General features: G+C 33.9%; 1 protein-coding gene across 1 annotated transcript in view; it reads right to left on the bottom strand.

Annotated features, from left to right (window-relative positions):
- Nucleotides 1–16,622, bottom strand: part of LOC107451539 (acetylcholine receptor subunit beta-like 1) — a 130,471-nt gene that overhangs the window by 31,285 nt on the left and 82,564 nt on the right. The window contains exon 3 of the mRNA XM_021148572.4: nt 4,456–4,500. Coding sequence (XP_021004231.1) covers nt 4,456–4,500 — 45 coding nt within the window. The remainder of the gene's footprint in view (nt 1–4,455; nt 4,501–16,622) is intronic.

Raw genomic sequence — 16,622 nt, 5'->3', positions numbered from 1 at the left:
CAAAAAATGGAATTGAATCGTGAACATTTTCGTGCCATTATTTTTCATAACTTTCGACGTGGATTGTCAAGACAAGAGTGCTTCGATGAACTTAATTCTTTATTCAACGATAAAGCGCCATCCTACAGCACTGTAAAAATTTGGTATAACGAATTTAATCGTGGTCGATGTTCGATCCAGGACGAATCCCGTGCAGGTCGTCCAAAATCCGTTGTTGTGCCAGAAAAGATCGATGCTGTGCGTGAACTGATAAAGCAAGATCGTCATGTGACATACCGTGAGATAGAGGCGTCTTTGGACATTAGTATGACTAGCATCAATAAAATATTGCATGAACATTTGAGCGTAAAAAAATTTGTTCGCGTTGGATCCCGCATAATCTGACAAACGCTCAAAAAAAGCAACAAAAGTTGTTCGAGGAAGAAGCACATCGAAACAAATGATTGCCTGTTTCTTCGGCATTAACGGTCATGCGGCAACAGTGGCGTTAGAGCAACGCAGGACGGTCAATTCTGAATGGTACACGACCATTTGTTTGGCAGAAGTCATCGGAGAAATTCGAAAAAAGCAGAAGAACAGGCGAATCATTCTTCATCACGACAATGAGAGCTCTCACACATCGACTCAAACAAAGGCATTTCTGACGGAGCGAAAGATCGAACTGATGGGTCATCCGCCGAACAGCCCTGATTTGGCGCCCAATGACTTTTTCTTATTCCCACGCATCAAAAATAAATTACGTGGACAATGATTTTCGACCCCCGAAGAAGCGGTTGATGCATTCAAAACGCATGTTTTGGAGTTACCTCAATCGGACTGGAAAAAGTGCTTTGAAAATTGGTTCAAACGCATGCAAAAGTGTATTGATCATCATGGAGAATATTTTAAAAAACAATAAAACCAATTTCGATCCTACATATTTGTTTTTTCATTATTAGGCCAGAAATATAAATAGCAACCCTCGTAACCTCGAGACAATATCAAAGAAGTAGCATTTGAAATTTCTGATGTGAAGTGAAGGAAAAATTACTTAAAACGAAACACATGAGCGAAAGCTAAACAAAATAGAGGAAAAAACTAGTAGTGGAAGCATTTCCGAACCTGCAAATTTTCACTCTTCCCGAGTACGGATTATCCGAGTATTAGTAAAACAATCACAGAAAAAAATTTTAATCTGAGTTGAAATTTGCTTTCGTAAATATACTTTTATATATTTCGCATATTATACTTTTATATATTTGTTAATTAATTATTACTGAGCAGATGCCAACTTGCTCCGAACAGCAAATATATATTTTAAAGTGGTAGTTTATCAATTGTGATTATTGGTTTAACAAATTCAATTTAGTAGATTTTTGTCCACCACTATTTCTAAATAATTCGCAGGCTTATATAATTCACCACTTTAAGATTCTTGTCATGAAATCAAGTAAAAAGAAAATCATTTATCCATATATTACTCTTTTCAATGATGCAATACCACTAGTTCGAAAGGACACCTACCTAGGCGTCACTCTTACTAGTACTTTTAACTGGAATACCCATATTGAAAATATTCTTAGCAAAGCGCAAGGAGCCTATAGATCTCTGAAACCAATATTAAACTATAATTCAAAACTATCACTCAAAACAAAACGAACGCTATACCCCCAATGTATTCGACCGATCATCAGCTACGCAGCCCCAGCATGGAGCACAACCACTGTTAGTCAAAAAAAGAAACTGGAGATTACTCAAAATAAATTCCTCAGATGTATCACTGGAGCCCCCAGATCCATGAGAATGAAAGATCTAAGACGAGAGTTAAAAATCAACAAAATAGATGAGCACATAGCTGAACTATGTGCAAGTTTCTTCAGAGATGCACTCTCTTGTCATGCGTGCAATTACTTTAAAAATTTCGATTTTGAGCTCATCAAAGACAACATAAAATATATAGCCCGGCAACCGCCTTCTTCCTATCCGACGGAGTTTTGTCCCGTAAATTTTGTAAATAGCTGTAAATACTTGTAAATAATTTTGCGCATTTATTATGTATTTCTCCTTTTCTCTGAGGCTATGTGGCTACTCTGTGCACCTGAGAAGCTCGGGGGTAATACCTCGAAGGGAGGTGAGGCAGTCTGCCACAAAACCTCTTCTCTCTCTTATACTTGTTTGTTCAATCTCACTACTTCATTTTAATTTTCTCTCAGTAAAAGATACTGAACCCCAACTTTCACCTTTCAGTTGCGCTTCAGCGATTTATTATTTATTTCCACTCAGATGAATTAGTTAGAGCCCCTAGCGGGGCTGATGCTAAGATAACCATCACATATGAGTATGAGTATGAGATTCTTGTCATGCCATACCTTTTAAAAAGCAAGCAAAAATAGTCAAATCTATGCAAAATTTACTTTGTAATTATTTACCGTTTTTTTTAATTATTTTGGCGTGTCCGGAGCAGTTGGCATGTCAGTAATTGTCATAATTGTTTATATGTAGTGGTAGTCAAACTCATTTATAATTATTATAATAATTCAAAAAGTATAATAGAATCTCTACCATTTTTAGTATGAAAATAAAATCCTCCAGCAAAACCGGAAAGGTCAGCGGCTACGTAATTCAGTAATAGTTGGTTTTCAGAAGGAATAAATCTATTTTTTCTCCCAACTGTATAACAATATCTTCTTTTCTCGAGGTAGAACGGTAGAAATTACATAAATCTCGGTGCGCTGCAGCGAAGCGGCATTAACTGATCCGTCGGTAGTAATTAAATCGATGATGAGGAAGGGAGATGGACGAATGAGGGGGGTGCTCAGCACCAAAAATGCGAGGGAGAGTCGTGTGACAGGGACAATCATAAAATGTAATAGGACATGAGATATTATAATAAGTAAATATAAGCATAAACAAGATAAAATAATCATGGATAGTATGATGAACGATAATATTAAAGAAGGTCTGGGTTAAATATAATATACATATTTACAAAGCACAAATTGCAACGCAAATCGAATTAAAATAAAATAGATATATGTACAGTGAGGGAATAATCAATGAAAGAAATTAAAGTCATAAGCTCTGTTACAGTGGTGACCCAGGCGTCCTGGTTGATAACCACTCGTCTTCTGGGTTGCTCGCCACGCTAGTTTTAATCATAATACTTGTTCCTTTGAGACGACCCCTTGGGGTTGCTCGCCCTCCTCGATCCATGCATAGTTTTATGTGATACTGTGTGCGTAAAGTTGAAAAATATCAAATGTTGGGCTGGGGCTGAGTGTATATCGTGTGCTAGGGCAACCCCATATCCCTAAGGAAAAAGGCAGTAATCGGGCTAAATTTAATATTGTCATCAATTAATTCTATATTTAGGAGTGAGTTGAAATTGCTGGTGGTACAAGTTTTTGCATCATCGTAAAAAATTTCATTTAAGCTTTTTATTTAGACGTTGATGTCATCAATTTTTAGGTCCTTTTTTTACACTATTATTGCTAAAGCATTTAGGGGCGCCGACAAGTCTTCTAATGATCTTCCCTACAGTCATAGGGAGTTTATTTTTTAAATTATCATTTATGGTGATAATGGCAGGGCAGGCATAGGTTAGAATTGGCCTGAATGCCATTAAATAGATTGTGCGCTAGCATTTTAAGTCTAAAGATGATTTCGAGTTTAGTATGGAGTTGAGGGCCGAGTATGCACCGTTCGCTTTTTTAATAATGTTATTAATATGCTATTTCCAATTTAAATTAGAGGTTATAGTAACACCTAAATATTTAGCGTTCTTTGTGGGTTAGATGGCCTGATTGTAGAGGACAATATCTGGTATAGTTCTACATTTCTTATTGCTATTGATGATAATCATTTGGCATTTATCCGGGTGTAGTTTAATCTTTCATTGTGAGCACTATTATAGATCTTCTTTTGCATATGGATAAAGGCTTGTAAATGGCTGATAGATTTCGTGATGATTGCTGTATCGTCAGCATACAATGCTGTGATTTCATTAGGATTATTGTTATTTATGGGAAAGTCAGCTGCGTATAAATTGTATAGTAGTAGCCCGAGGATACTACCTTGGGGCACACCGGATTGAATGTTTTATAAGCTGAGAATGAACTATCGATTCTAATTCTGAACTTTCCATTGGTAATGAAAGAGTTAATTAGGGTAATGAGATCTACTGAAATATTCATTGTGTAGTTTTACGATGAGACCCTTAAGGGAAGTGTGTAATTTTAATCTCTTTCAATAAAATTTTGAATTTCATTAATTTCAACTTTTTGGATTTTTAGCCTCCCGTGGTAATCCTGCATTTAGAGAAAGTACATAAATTATAGAAGAAATAAAATTGCATTCAAGATATTAATGAAAAAAATAATTTATAAACCAAAAATGAACAAAATATATTGGGAAAAAAATTATGTGATATTTATAAGTTTAGACACATTAAAAATAAATATAGGTAAGAGAACTTACCAACTGTAGCCAAACATTGGACGTCATAATCTGATTTTTTTCATTCTGTAATAAAAATATTCATAGTTTAAAAAAAAATTAAATACTACATTGTTTTAATTCTAAAGTATAAAAATATAGAAAGAAAAAATAGAGACTGAAATTCTTTAAAAACAAACAAATAAATAAATATAAATTTTATTTACTAATAAATTTAAACTTATTTAAAACAACAACAACAAAATTTATCTATAGCATGGAGACAATACATCAGGGTTGGTTGTTATAGTTAAAGTTACCCTGTTTGAATAAACAAAGAGTCGGTTCTCGTTAATGGGTAATAATGGAACGATATAAATCTTATTAAGACCAAAGGAGAAAAAATTTGAAATTAAAAATTATTTCCTGAACAGATTGGCGAGCATAACGATGTTTTTCAAAGCTCTCAAAGCTCAGCGATGATATTAAACTATTTATATCATCTTGCCGTGAAGAATTATCTGGGTTTTTGAACAGATAATTAACTTAAATATTTTAAAAGTTGTTAAACTTTTTTTTAAAATCACCAATTTGGCGACATTTTTCCACCTAGATGAAAATTGTCAAAACCACTGCCTTACTCTCAGTTTTTGCAAATTTTTATGAGTCCAGGTAATGGAGTAAGTTTTTAAATATTAAAAATATCGACCACAAATGCTTTTCATTTTCATAAAACTGTGGCTTTTCTCCATATTGACATTTTGTGCCATTTTCAAACTAAGCTTAGACAGCGCTGTCTTTAGATAGGCTAAACTTGACCTAACAGTTATGAGTAACAGTTGCAAGCTCACAGCTGTGATGAAACATATTATTCTTCTCAAAAAAGCATAATTTCATGTAACAACGGAGCTTTCGAAAAGCAGCCATAAGAAAAAAACCCGATTTGGAATCTCGAAACTTGATTGAATCCCAGCATTTGCTCAATGCACAGATAACTTTAAAAAAAAAAAAAAAAAAAAAAAAAAAGGATTACCCTTATAGCGTTTGAATGGTTGTTTGGATTTTCGGAAAGTACTTTGATAATATTATAAAGAAGTCTCTCAAAATCTGTATAACAGTTAACTGTAACCGTGACGGATATGCTTATTTTGACCAAAAACTCACTTTTTCTTAAGAAACATATTTTTTTTCAGCAATTTCGGATTCATGACACTCCAAAGATAAAGTTTTGAAAAACTGGCTTTCACATTTTAACCGCTATTATGGTGGAAAAATTTGTTTCTTTAATGCTATTTTAACGTGCCACGTTTCTCTCCTTATTTCTTCTTTAAGTCTTTCACAAAATGTTATAAGCCTTTAGTCTCAAGATGGGGAATTTAAATGAATTAAATAATTTTTATTAATTAATTTGCAAATTATGAAAAACGTTTTTAATTGTAAAGTAATATATATATATATATATATATATATATATATATATATATATATATATATATATATATATATATATATATATATATATATATATATATATATATATATATATATATATATATATATATGTATTCAGAATTTTCAGATTTCTTTTACACCTAAATCTGAATTTTCATGTCCTTTGAGCATTAAAAAGGTGAGTAAAAACTGATTTAATGAACTGATTTAATTTGGACATTTTGGTGGAACTAACCCGCATTTGCGTTACAAGGTGAAAAAAATCCACGAACTCCCACGGTTAGCTTGATGACAAAGGTACTTTAACCCATGATCCGCCTACCGCTAAGGATATATTACGTCAGCACTGGGTAAAATAAAATCCATCGAGCCAGTAGAACCTGAAAGGACTGCAGTCAAAAATGAGAAAGCAGAGCCCGAGCAGACTGAGCCTTCACCAGAGGAGACAACTGCTATTTCCACAGAACACCATGAAATTCCCGAGTCAATAAAAGAGACTCCAGCCCTGGAGAAAGAACCACAGAATGAGGACGAAACCGAGCCTCTAAAAAAGAAGAGAAAAAGGAAGAAGAAAAGACTTCCTTCACAAACCAGAGAAAGTATGGACATTTCATCTACTAGCAACAACATCGAAGTCACACCTGCAATCCCAACAACAGATGAGACCACAGATACCATACAGAAAGAGAATTTACAAGTCTGCAGAAGAAAACTACTAGTCAAAGGACTCTCCGATGATCAGAAGATCTCGATCTTGGAGAAAGAAATCACAGATATTGATCATCGGCCATTCGGAACGGTAAGGAAGAGACGTGACGATGGGTATAAGCTCCTCTCCCTTTTTCTGATCATTCTCCCATGAACAGAGAATTCTTCAAAGTAAAGAAAATACTATCAACATCAGTACAGATCGAGCGATTTCGAGAAGGTCGTTACGAAATCCAGTGTTTCAAATGACAAAGCTTTGGGCATACCCAAAAGATTTGCACTGGCGAACCTGCATGCATGAAGTGTGTTGGTGCACACTATTCGGTACAAATTCGGCACACTATTCGGTATCTAGGTACAAAACCTAGAAGCCTTCCAGCTCTTGTACCAACTGCAGCGGAGAGTACCCAGCCTGTTTCACGGACTGTGGTGCTAGACCAAAGAGAAAAGCTACTGAGAAGAAAAGGCAGTACAGCGATTTCTGCAAATCTTCAGAGAGAGGCAGGAACTAATAAAAAACGAGGAGTTAGTGAAACTACTCCGATCTCTACTGCCAGAAAAAAAATCTTAGATGCTAATTCATCACCTCTATCAAGCCTGAAACGCATCTCAAGTCAACATCTTTTACCATTTCTACAGCCATTGCTACAGTTGCCCACAGGCATCATCTGAGATGAAGGAGTGAGGTGTCCGCTTCGAGAACAGGGACTCCGAAATCAACTTCAGTCTAAGTAAAATGAAAATACGCTTACGAAATATATTTTCGCAGATGTCACAGATCGTAACTCAATTTTTTTTTTTTTTTTTTTTTGACGGATCGAAAATGCTTAACAACGTTGGTGTTGGTGTGTATTCAGAACTTTTTGCGTTCTATGCCACCTTTGGTCCATTGCGGACCAATTTTGATGGAGAACTGGAGGCAATTAGAATTGCAACAGAACAAATCAGGGTTAGATCAGTTCAGATTGACAACATAGTTATTTTTTCAGACTCTCTATCAGACATCCAGGCTATTGCTGCACATAATGTTGCAGAGTCAAATATTATTGACTCCTGCGGAAGAAATATTAATCTCCTAGCTTCTGAGGGAAGGACTGTTGTTCTGCAATGGATTCCATCTCATATAGGAATAAATGGTAACGAATGGGCTGAAACATTAGCAAAGAAGGGAAAAGAGATTTTTCAGGCAGGTAATGCCAAAGTACCATTTTCATCAATTAAAAGAATTATAAAAAATATTGTGAAGAAAAGCTATGATGCTAATTTAGTAGAAGAAATCAAGAATAAGAAATAGAGGTATTCAATTAATTAAATTCCAAACTCCCCTAGATCCACTGCAGTGGCGGCGTTCCGTCTGGAGACTGGACATGACTGCCTTGCTAAACATCTATACAGAATTGGTATACTTGACAGTCCTATGTGCACTTTGTGCAACCAGAACTTTGAGATGGACAAAGATCATTTGCTCAGTTGCTCTTCATTAAATGAAGAAGATTTATTCAGTCGATATTGGCGAGCTAGGGAGTTGATGAAATTGGTATCCAGCGACTGATTCTCGTTCTTGTTTAAGTGGTTCACGTTTTGTTCCCGAGATTGTTGATTTATTGTTCTTGTTATTATATTGTTCTTGTATTGTTCAATGGTTCAGTTTTTGTTTTATATGCTCCAATCTCATGCATCTTCGATGCATGGTGGCCAATGATGTAAAGTCAAGTGCTTTTGCAATAAAAAAAATTTTAAAAAACAATTTAACATTTTTATCGACTGCTGTATTGAATTCATTACAGTTCTTGTATTGGCAGACCATTTGCTCAACTTTGTTTCCATTCATTTCCTCAACTGCAGTAATGATTTTGATGAAACTCTTGTATTGGTGGACCATTTCATCAACTGCCGTGAGTGCCGTCTGCTCTAGAATGTTGGCTAGCCATAAAATGCCAACATTGAAGTGTGAATATCTGTGTTATGTTTTCTATCTGTCACCAAAACTCGTAGTACTTCGCGTTATTCTGATTAGGACGAAAAAGTATTTAGCGAGACCTTACTTTATAATAAACGTTCCCGTGCGAGCTAGTTTATCTATTCCATGCATTTTTGGCTTCTTTCATAAATTTGAATAACGGCGCTGCCATCGGTACAGTATTCTTGTGCTATTCCACTTGTCCACTCTTTATTTCGGCAACCTTTATATCTTCAAAAATTATTAATATCACGTATCGTAGAAACCTTCAACAATAAGAAAAAAAACTCATTTTTTAAGCTGCACATTTATCAAGAGAGTTTTTTCACATCATAGGACAACTAAATTGTGAATTATTGTTACTACTCCAGAAAAAATATTGTTGTTATAAAATGTGAACGTGAGGCAAACACAGAATTGATGATGAAGATAGAACCAAGTATTATTATCAACGACCTACTTCTAAAAAGTCGTTTTCTTCATTTTAAGATCTTTTGTTCTTCAAGAATTCCAGATATCCTGAAAATTTTATGGGGGAAAAAAACAGGAAAGAACAATTCACGGATGAATAGTCTTAATGGACCCAGTTGAACATCCCATAATCGTCTGATGGACTAAATTTAGTCGATTGTTCGAAATCTTTTTTTTTCCTCTAGAAAATATCAAACTTATAGGTTTGAAAAATTCAGCAAATGGTCTTACATTTAATGTTTCAAATTATAAATAAAAGTATTATAATACAGGGAATCCATCGTCCAATTTTTAACATCATGTATTCTCAAGTCATGATAAATAGAAAAAGGGACTCTGCGTCGTCCCAAATACCAAATTTCAATAAAACGCCTGACCTGTTTTTTGGAAAATACACCAAATTAAATTTATACGATTGATTAAAATTTCCTTTATCCTGTCATTTTCTGCATGCTTGTGCAATGTTATTCGACAAAAGATTGTTAAGAGAGATGCCAACTTGCTCCCGACAGCGGATATATATTTTCGAGTGGTAGTCTTTTAATGCATTATTCTTGGTTTACTAAATTCGATTTATGGTGTGTTTATTCAAAACTCCTTTTAAATAATTTAAAGCGTGATTTGTTGCAGTTAAGCTTTTTTAATAAGTTTGCAAAATTAACCGAAAATCTCATATGTTGTAGTTATCTTAGCATCAGCCCCGCGAGGGGCTCTAATTAATTCATCTGAGTGGGAATGTATGATAAACCGCCGAAGCGCAACTGAATGGTGAAGGTTGGGGTTCAGTAACATTAACTGAGTGAAAATTAAAATGATATAGCGAGATTTAACGTAATAAATAAATAGCTAGCTCTCGCTATGTATGTTTAAACTATTAAAATGTACTGGTAGTTAAAAGCATTTTAAATCAAATTTGCTAAAATAAAAAAACAAGCAAGAATGCGAAGAAAATTCTATAACATTAAATCTTTCAGCAAATCCGGAAGAGTTGACTGGTATGAATTATAGAGTAGTAATAGTATATTATAAACTAATAATTGTAGACCTTAAAAATTTTGAAAAATTCTTTAAAAATAGTAAAGAACTGTAAATTACGCCTTGAAAATCTTCGGTTAATTTTGCTAACTTATTATAGGTCCAAACTCGACTCAACTGTATTGGAATTACATAAATTTGCAGGCTTGTGTGCTCAATTCAGGCTTATAAACCTTTGTCAAATATAAGGACAGCACGAAGAAACATCCAGAGAAACAATGGGATTCGAACCCGCTACCTCTAAGCTTTGCTCAACGTTTAGCGGGAGATAACGCTCGGCCAGTGAGGCTCCGGCTCAACTGTGACAAAGTGACATATTTCATAAGCCTATAAATTATTTAGAAGAGGTGGTAAGTAGAAACTATAAACCGAATGTACTAAATCAAGAATCATGAATTAAAAGACTACCACTCTAAAATACTAATCCTGCTGTCCGGAGCATGTTGGCATCTCTGCTGCAGTCCTTTTAAGAGAACCCTTCCAAAATAAAACAAAAACTATTGATATTACTACGAAAACTATTATAACGATTAATGATAACTAGCATAACTCTGCATCATGAACCAAGTGCAGGAATGCCAACTGCTCCACTTTCTGCAAAGTTTTTAAGCCCTTCCTCCTCGCTCCCGTGAAAATGACGGGGTGAGGTTTCGCCCTCTATTTCTCGCTCCCGTGATATTGACGGGGTGGATTGTTCAGTAGTAACGCGCCAATAAGAATAAAACTAATTCATTTCTTTTGCCCGGAAAACATTATATTTCTCACTTTAAGCACCAGATGGCAGTACCAGGATATTTTTAAGGTAATTGTAGATAGTTAGTTTATTTTAAGCTAGATGTCAGCACTAATCAAATGCGTAATACAAATACAAAAGCCAAAAAAATAGGCACTTTTATGACCGTTTTCCTGAAAATTAACCGATCGTTAAGGGGTTAATAAGTTTGCAGCTAAGAAATAGTAAAATTTGCAGAATAAGAATAATTACCCTTACTCGTTAAAAGAATAACCATGCTGCAGCTGCAATAATGTTGCATTTTATACGATATTTCGAATTTTTGATATATAGTGGGGGAAAAATTATTTAACATTAAAAATACTGAATTAAAAATAACTTACATTTCTTCACCACTAGAAAATATTTTTTACGAAACGAATCAAATTGGCATGTTAAAGAGTGATGTTATGTATAAACTTGTGAACTATATAGACTTAGTGGTCAGCAAAATAACTTTAATTCTAAACTAAGATTCATACATTTAAACATTAATTTTTCTGCAACTAGAAAAATTGTCTCCTCAAAGATGAGCAAATTGGCATTTGTGCATTAAGGTTGTGGCAGTTTCTCCTGACTGAATCACAGAGTCACGATTTTCAGACAACTGCTTCCAGTCTATATAAAACTGCATCAGAAGAATGAAAATTTTGTTTAAAGAGAAATGACGAAATGTTACATATTCATAATAAATAATACAAAAAGTAATAAAACTATTTAAAAGTCATATTTTTTCGAAAACTTTGGTGATAACTTTTAGATTATGATTGTAAATGCGAATATCCTTCCATAAAAAAAATTGCTGTTTCCATTTATAGAAAGTGCTTTTGTGTGCTTAATGAAATGACTTAACAAATTGATCAACTTAATTTCTCTGAAAAAATCTTAAATAGTCCTTTCAAACTATAGAGCTTCAATTCACGAACGACGAAATTTTTCTACTATATCATATATCTATTACAGTGATGGACATTTTATTCCATTTTATTTTATTGCCGTCGTTAAGCAGCCAACCCAATTTTGATTTTACGAATACTACCTATGTTTAATTTCGTAGCCTTGTAATTTTGAACCCATTCTGGACACAAGGAAACTCCTGGATTAAGTATTGGGAGAAATTTACCTTCGTGATGGACTTTTTCATAGAACTAAAACGCATTTGCGTAACATAGGGAAGAAAACGCAGAAAACCTCCTACGGTTAGCCTGGTGGCAAGGGGGTTCTAACCCATGATCCATCTACCGCTCATATACTGACTGAGGATATTTTTCGTTAGCACTGCGGTCGGTGCATGCCGGGTCAACGCCTCCTATAACTGAAAGCCTTCACACTGTTTTTTGTAGGTAGTCCGATCAGACCACTATAAAGGTAAGCCGATTAGTGAAAGAATCATTTAATATGAAATCTATTCAAAATTAGAAAGTGGTAGCAAATTTATGTCTAAAAATTTGTTTAACTTATGAATATAATTGGTTTGTTTTATTCACTTGTCAACCATTACAGATTCAATTCTCAAATATATATGATAAATTTCTCTCAATTACTTTTAAAATGGAATTTGGGTTTATGCGCGCAAGTGGTTCGCTTTCTAAATAATCTGCGCAGACTACTTATAAGAAACCGTGTGGAGGCTTTCAGATGTAGGAGGTGATGATCGGGTGCGGGATTCGTATCGACCAGCCATTGATGGGTTTCGAACCCGAATCAGCTCATTGGGAGCTGAGTTCTCTATCCCCTAAGCTACCAGTATTCAGTGATAGACATTTGTCTGTCATAGCATTATGGTTTAAATAAAGTAGGCAAATTTCATCCAGAATAACTGAGCCTACTGAGTAAGTCATTTTAATTCACTCATAAAACTGTCCGTTTCAAAAACTCAAAATAAATCTATTCAGATAGACAGATTAATAAAAACGTGATTACTTATTACAAAATCTTTAGGCATAGTATAATGTGGATGACAAACATAATCTTGAAAGCTTTGGATAAAGAGCGTAATCACTAAATGTCAGTTCTATTAGCTGCAAGTTCTTTATTCTATCATGGTTTGGTCCCAAGTCACGTTTTTATTGAAATTGTTTTCCGGTAGAAAATGTCGTCTTGGGCATAAAACAGACATTTACGAAATAGTGTAAGCGGTTATACTACTCTGATGTTTGTCAGGGGAAACAAATTCCTGAAAACTTTAAATGCAATGTTATCTGTTACATTCAGTTTGTTTATGTTACTTTAGAAAAACTTTATTTGTAAGCTTCCAAGAACAAATCAAAATCCTCACTCGCAACAATTTTTCTCATTACCATACTTTCATGTACATTGATTTAACTTCTTTAATTTCAGAATATGCTTATAGTATATACAGTTTTTTTTTCTTTCAACGTCTGCTCTAAGTATCTCACGTTATCGCTTCAAAACGCGAGCTAGAAACGTTATCAGGTCTGCTGGAAAAGGGGACACAGTAATCATATGTTTTAAAATATTTTCATTGGCCTTTTTTTGCTGAATGTTTTTAAATCTAGGTTTCTTTCTAGAAAAACGAAGTTTTTAATCTACAAAACTCTTGTCTGGCCTGTCTTGACGTACGCTTCTGAAGCTTGGAGAGTGACAAAACTGGAAGAAAATTGTGCCGCAATATTTGAGAGAAAGACTTTGGGTATACTTGGTTAGTGGTGTAAATGACAACAATAACTGGAGAAGGAGAATTAACTTTGAACTGTTCAAGATTTATAAACAATCTGATATTATACATAATAATAATAAAAATAAATAATACATAAAAATAAATAGAATGAATTGGATAGCCCACGTGATTCGAATGAGTGACGACAACACAATAAAAAAGATACTGCTTTTCAGACCCACTGGAAAAAGAAAGCGGGGAAGACCGAGGCTGAGATGGGCTGACTCAGTGGAGTCTGATTTTCTCGCAATTAATGAAAAGAATTGGAGATCAAAGATAAATCGGAAGTCGTCATGGAGAAATCTTCAGAGGAAGGCACTAGCTCACATTGGGCTTTCTAGCCTACTATGATGATGATGATGTTTTTAATTATGGATGGTAATACAGCAACGGATATTTTAGACCTAAGAGTCAAATGATTTTGCTGAATTGAAATATAAGTTATTCAAAGAAATAATGTTGCTATTTCTAACTCATTAGCTATGAGTCTATTGTTGCCAGATCCATGAGACGATAAAAACTAATAAAAAATCTAAAACAAGGAAGAAATTCTAAAACAAAGGCTACTCTAGCAAGATCAAAGAACTGTGAGATGTTACATTCAGTGGTCACAGCGTTCGATTAGAAATCGAACATTATTTACTTGTTAGGAAAGTTCCTTTTTTGTTCCAATGGGTCTAAAAAGCAGTATCTTTTTTTTTGTCATCACTCATTCGAATCACGTGGGCCATCTAATAAATTCTATTTAATTTTATGTGTTTAATAATATCAGGTTGTTCATAAATCTTGTACAGTTCAAAGTTAAATCTCCTTCTCCAGTTATTGTTTTCATTTACACCACCAAGTATACTCCGCAAAATCTTTGTCTCAAATATTGCGATACAATTTTACTCCAGTTTTGTCATTGTCCAAGCTTCAGAAGCGTACGTCAAGACTGTCTAGAAAGAAATCTATATTTAATAAATCTTCTCAGCCCATAGTCAGGCCCTATTTGACAGATAGAGACGGGCTTTTTTTTCATTTCAGGAGTCATTCTGTTGTCTATAGTAATAATTGATCCTAAGTAAGTAAAACTCCTTACTGTTTCAAATCTATAAGACTCTATTTCAAGATAGAGGTCTGAAAATCTGTTTCTTGAGAATAACATGTATTTGGTTTTCTCTACATTTATGCCAAAGCCCATTTGTCTTGCAGCCACCTCAAGGGCAAGAAATGCCTCTTCTATGTTGTGCATTGTGTTGATATCTAGAGGAAATTCCGAAAACATGTAAAGTGTTTATCTGGGAACGATACGAAGGAACTATTTGACGAAAAAATTTACTTTTTGGTAAAAGTAAGGCTTATGACTATTAGCCCCAAGCTCTTCAAATATTAAGACATAAACTTTGTTACCGTTTTAAATATTTGAGAGAAATCTTTGGCTTGAAGTCAAATAAATTGTGAGGTCTGCAGTTAGTAAAGATATCGTAAACAAAGAACAAAGTAAAAATTGTTGAAAATATATTTAGTTTCACTGCGAAATTTCACTTTTATTGACTTAAAATCGTAAAACTCTTCATAAAAAGTTTTACGTTCTTGAGCATGTAGAATAAAACGAGAAATATAAAACTGAGAAATGTCTTTTAAAAATATATTGTGAAAACGAAATCAATTTTCTGAAATTGTCTATAAACTTATTCATTCAGTAAGAAGATTCCCCCCCCTAAAAATGCCAAGTTTCTAAAATGTCTTCTGCTAGTAGTTCAGTCTACGTTTTTAATATTTTATTCTTTCGTTCGTAAATTTGATTTTAAAATATTTTCCACACCACTACATGCAAATGATTCAAAAGTAAATTTTTCGAGCCACTTAGTCCCAGTTTTCTCCTGGGGAAGCTTTTAGAATGTTAGCTTTAGTTTCTTATTGTCTACCACTCTTAAAAATATTTTGCAAAAAGCCTAGTAATTGGCTGCCCTGTACAGAATAGGACCGAAGTTATAAGTAAAAATGTGTAGAGGAGAAAAATAGCAATACTCCTTTCTTTTCTTCACGCATCGTTTTTAAAATTTTAGAAAAGACGAAAGCTTCTTGCCCTTTTTTTTCTTCGATAGTTTTTGTCATGTAAAAAATTACAGTACGCAAAATAAAAAACGGATCCAGAATAACTTTTGATCTAATGATCGGATTTACACTTTCTAGGACTCAATCTTAATGGTTCAAGGGGGTGACCTCAAATATGCAAATTAATAAGTGCAGACGATATTTTAAATTACGAAATCAGACACAAAAACGTACTTTCTCTGAGTAAACATACCTTTTTCTCGACGGATATGGATTTCTGACCCCCAAATTAAAGGGAGTAGCCGCAATCTGAGAAATATGGTTCAAACAGTTTGGTCAAGGAGAGAGCTCCAAAGTTTGGACCCCTTAATGTTAATTTCAATTTCTGCGTATTTCGCTATATTTCGAGAACTTTTTAATCGCGTTGGAAAGGTCCAAACTTTGGAACGCTCTCCTGACCAAACTATTGGAATCAGATTTTCCGGATTGCGCTACCCCCTACTATATTTTTGGAATCAGAAATCTGAATACGTCGAAAAAAAAGTATGCTTATTCTGAGAAAGTAAGTTTTTGTGTCTGATTTCGTAAATTAAAATATCGTCTGCACTTATTAATTAGCATATTTGAGGTCATCCCCTCGAGTCATCAAGATTGAGAGATTAAATGAGAATAAACTAGAGTTCCTCTATTTAACATTAGTTAGAGAGTTCACAACAATAGGTTTAAAATTGTCCGAAGCATTGGAGTTGCGAAAGAGAAATATTGAGTAACCACCATATATGGCAACGTTACTTTTAAAAAGTAACGAGTAAAAGTACAAGCATTTTTTAAAAAAGTAGCGAGTAAAAAGTAAAAAGTTCTTATTTTAAAAAGTAACGAGTAAAAAGTACAAGTACGAAACAAAAAAAAGTAACGATTTAAAAGTACATTTCTAGGAAATCGAAAATTCAAAATAACCTAAAATTTTATTGAATCATATTCTTATGTTCTTTAATGTTTTTGCAAAATTTTTGTTATTTATTTAATTATTTTTAATTTTGAAAGTTATGGACGTTAATTTATTTTTAAATTCGGAAGAATATTATAATATA

The sequence above is a fragment of the Parasteatoda tepidariorum genome, chromosome 5 (assembly GCF_982258835.1).
Source record: "Parasteatoda tepidariorum strain Cologne lab strain chromosome 5, Ptep-v5.0, whole genome shotgun sequence".
Classification (NCBI taxonomy): domain Eukaryota; kingdom Metazoa; phylum Arthropoda; class Arachnida; order Araneae; family Theridiidae; genus Parasteatoda; species Parasteatoda tepidariorum.
Note: the sequence above shows the minus strand (reverse complement) of the source record. Positions and strands in the feature narration are given on the sequence as shown.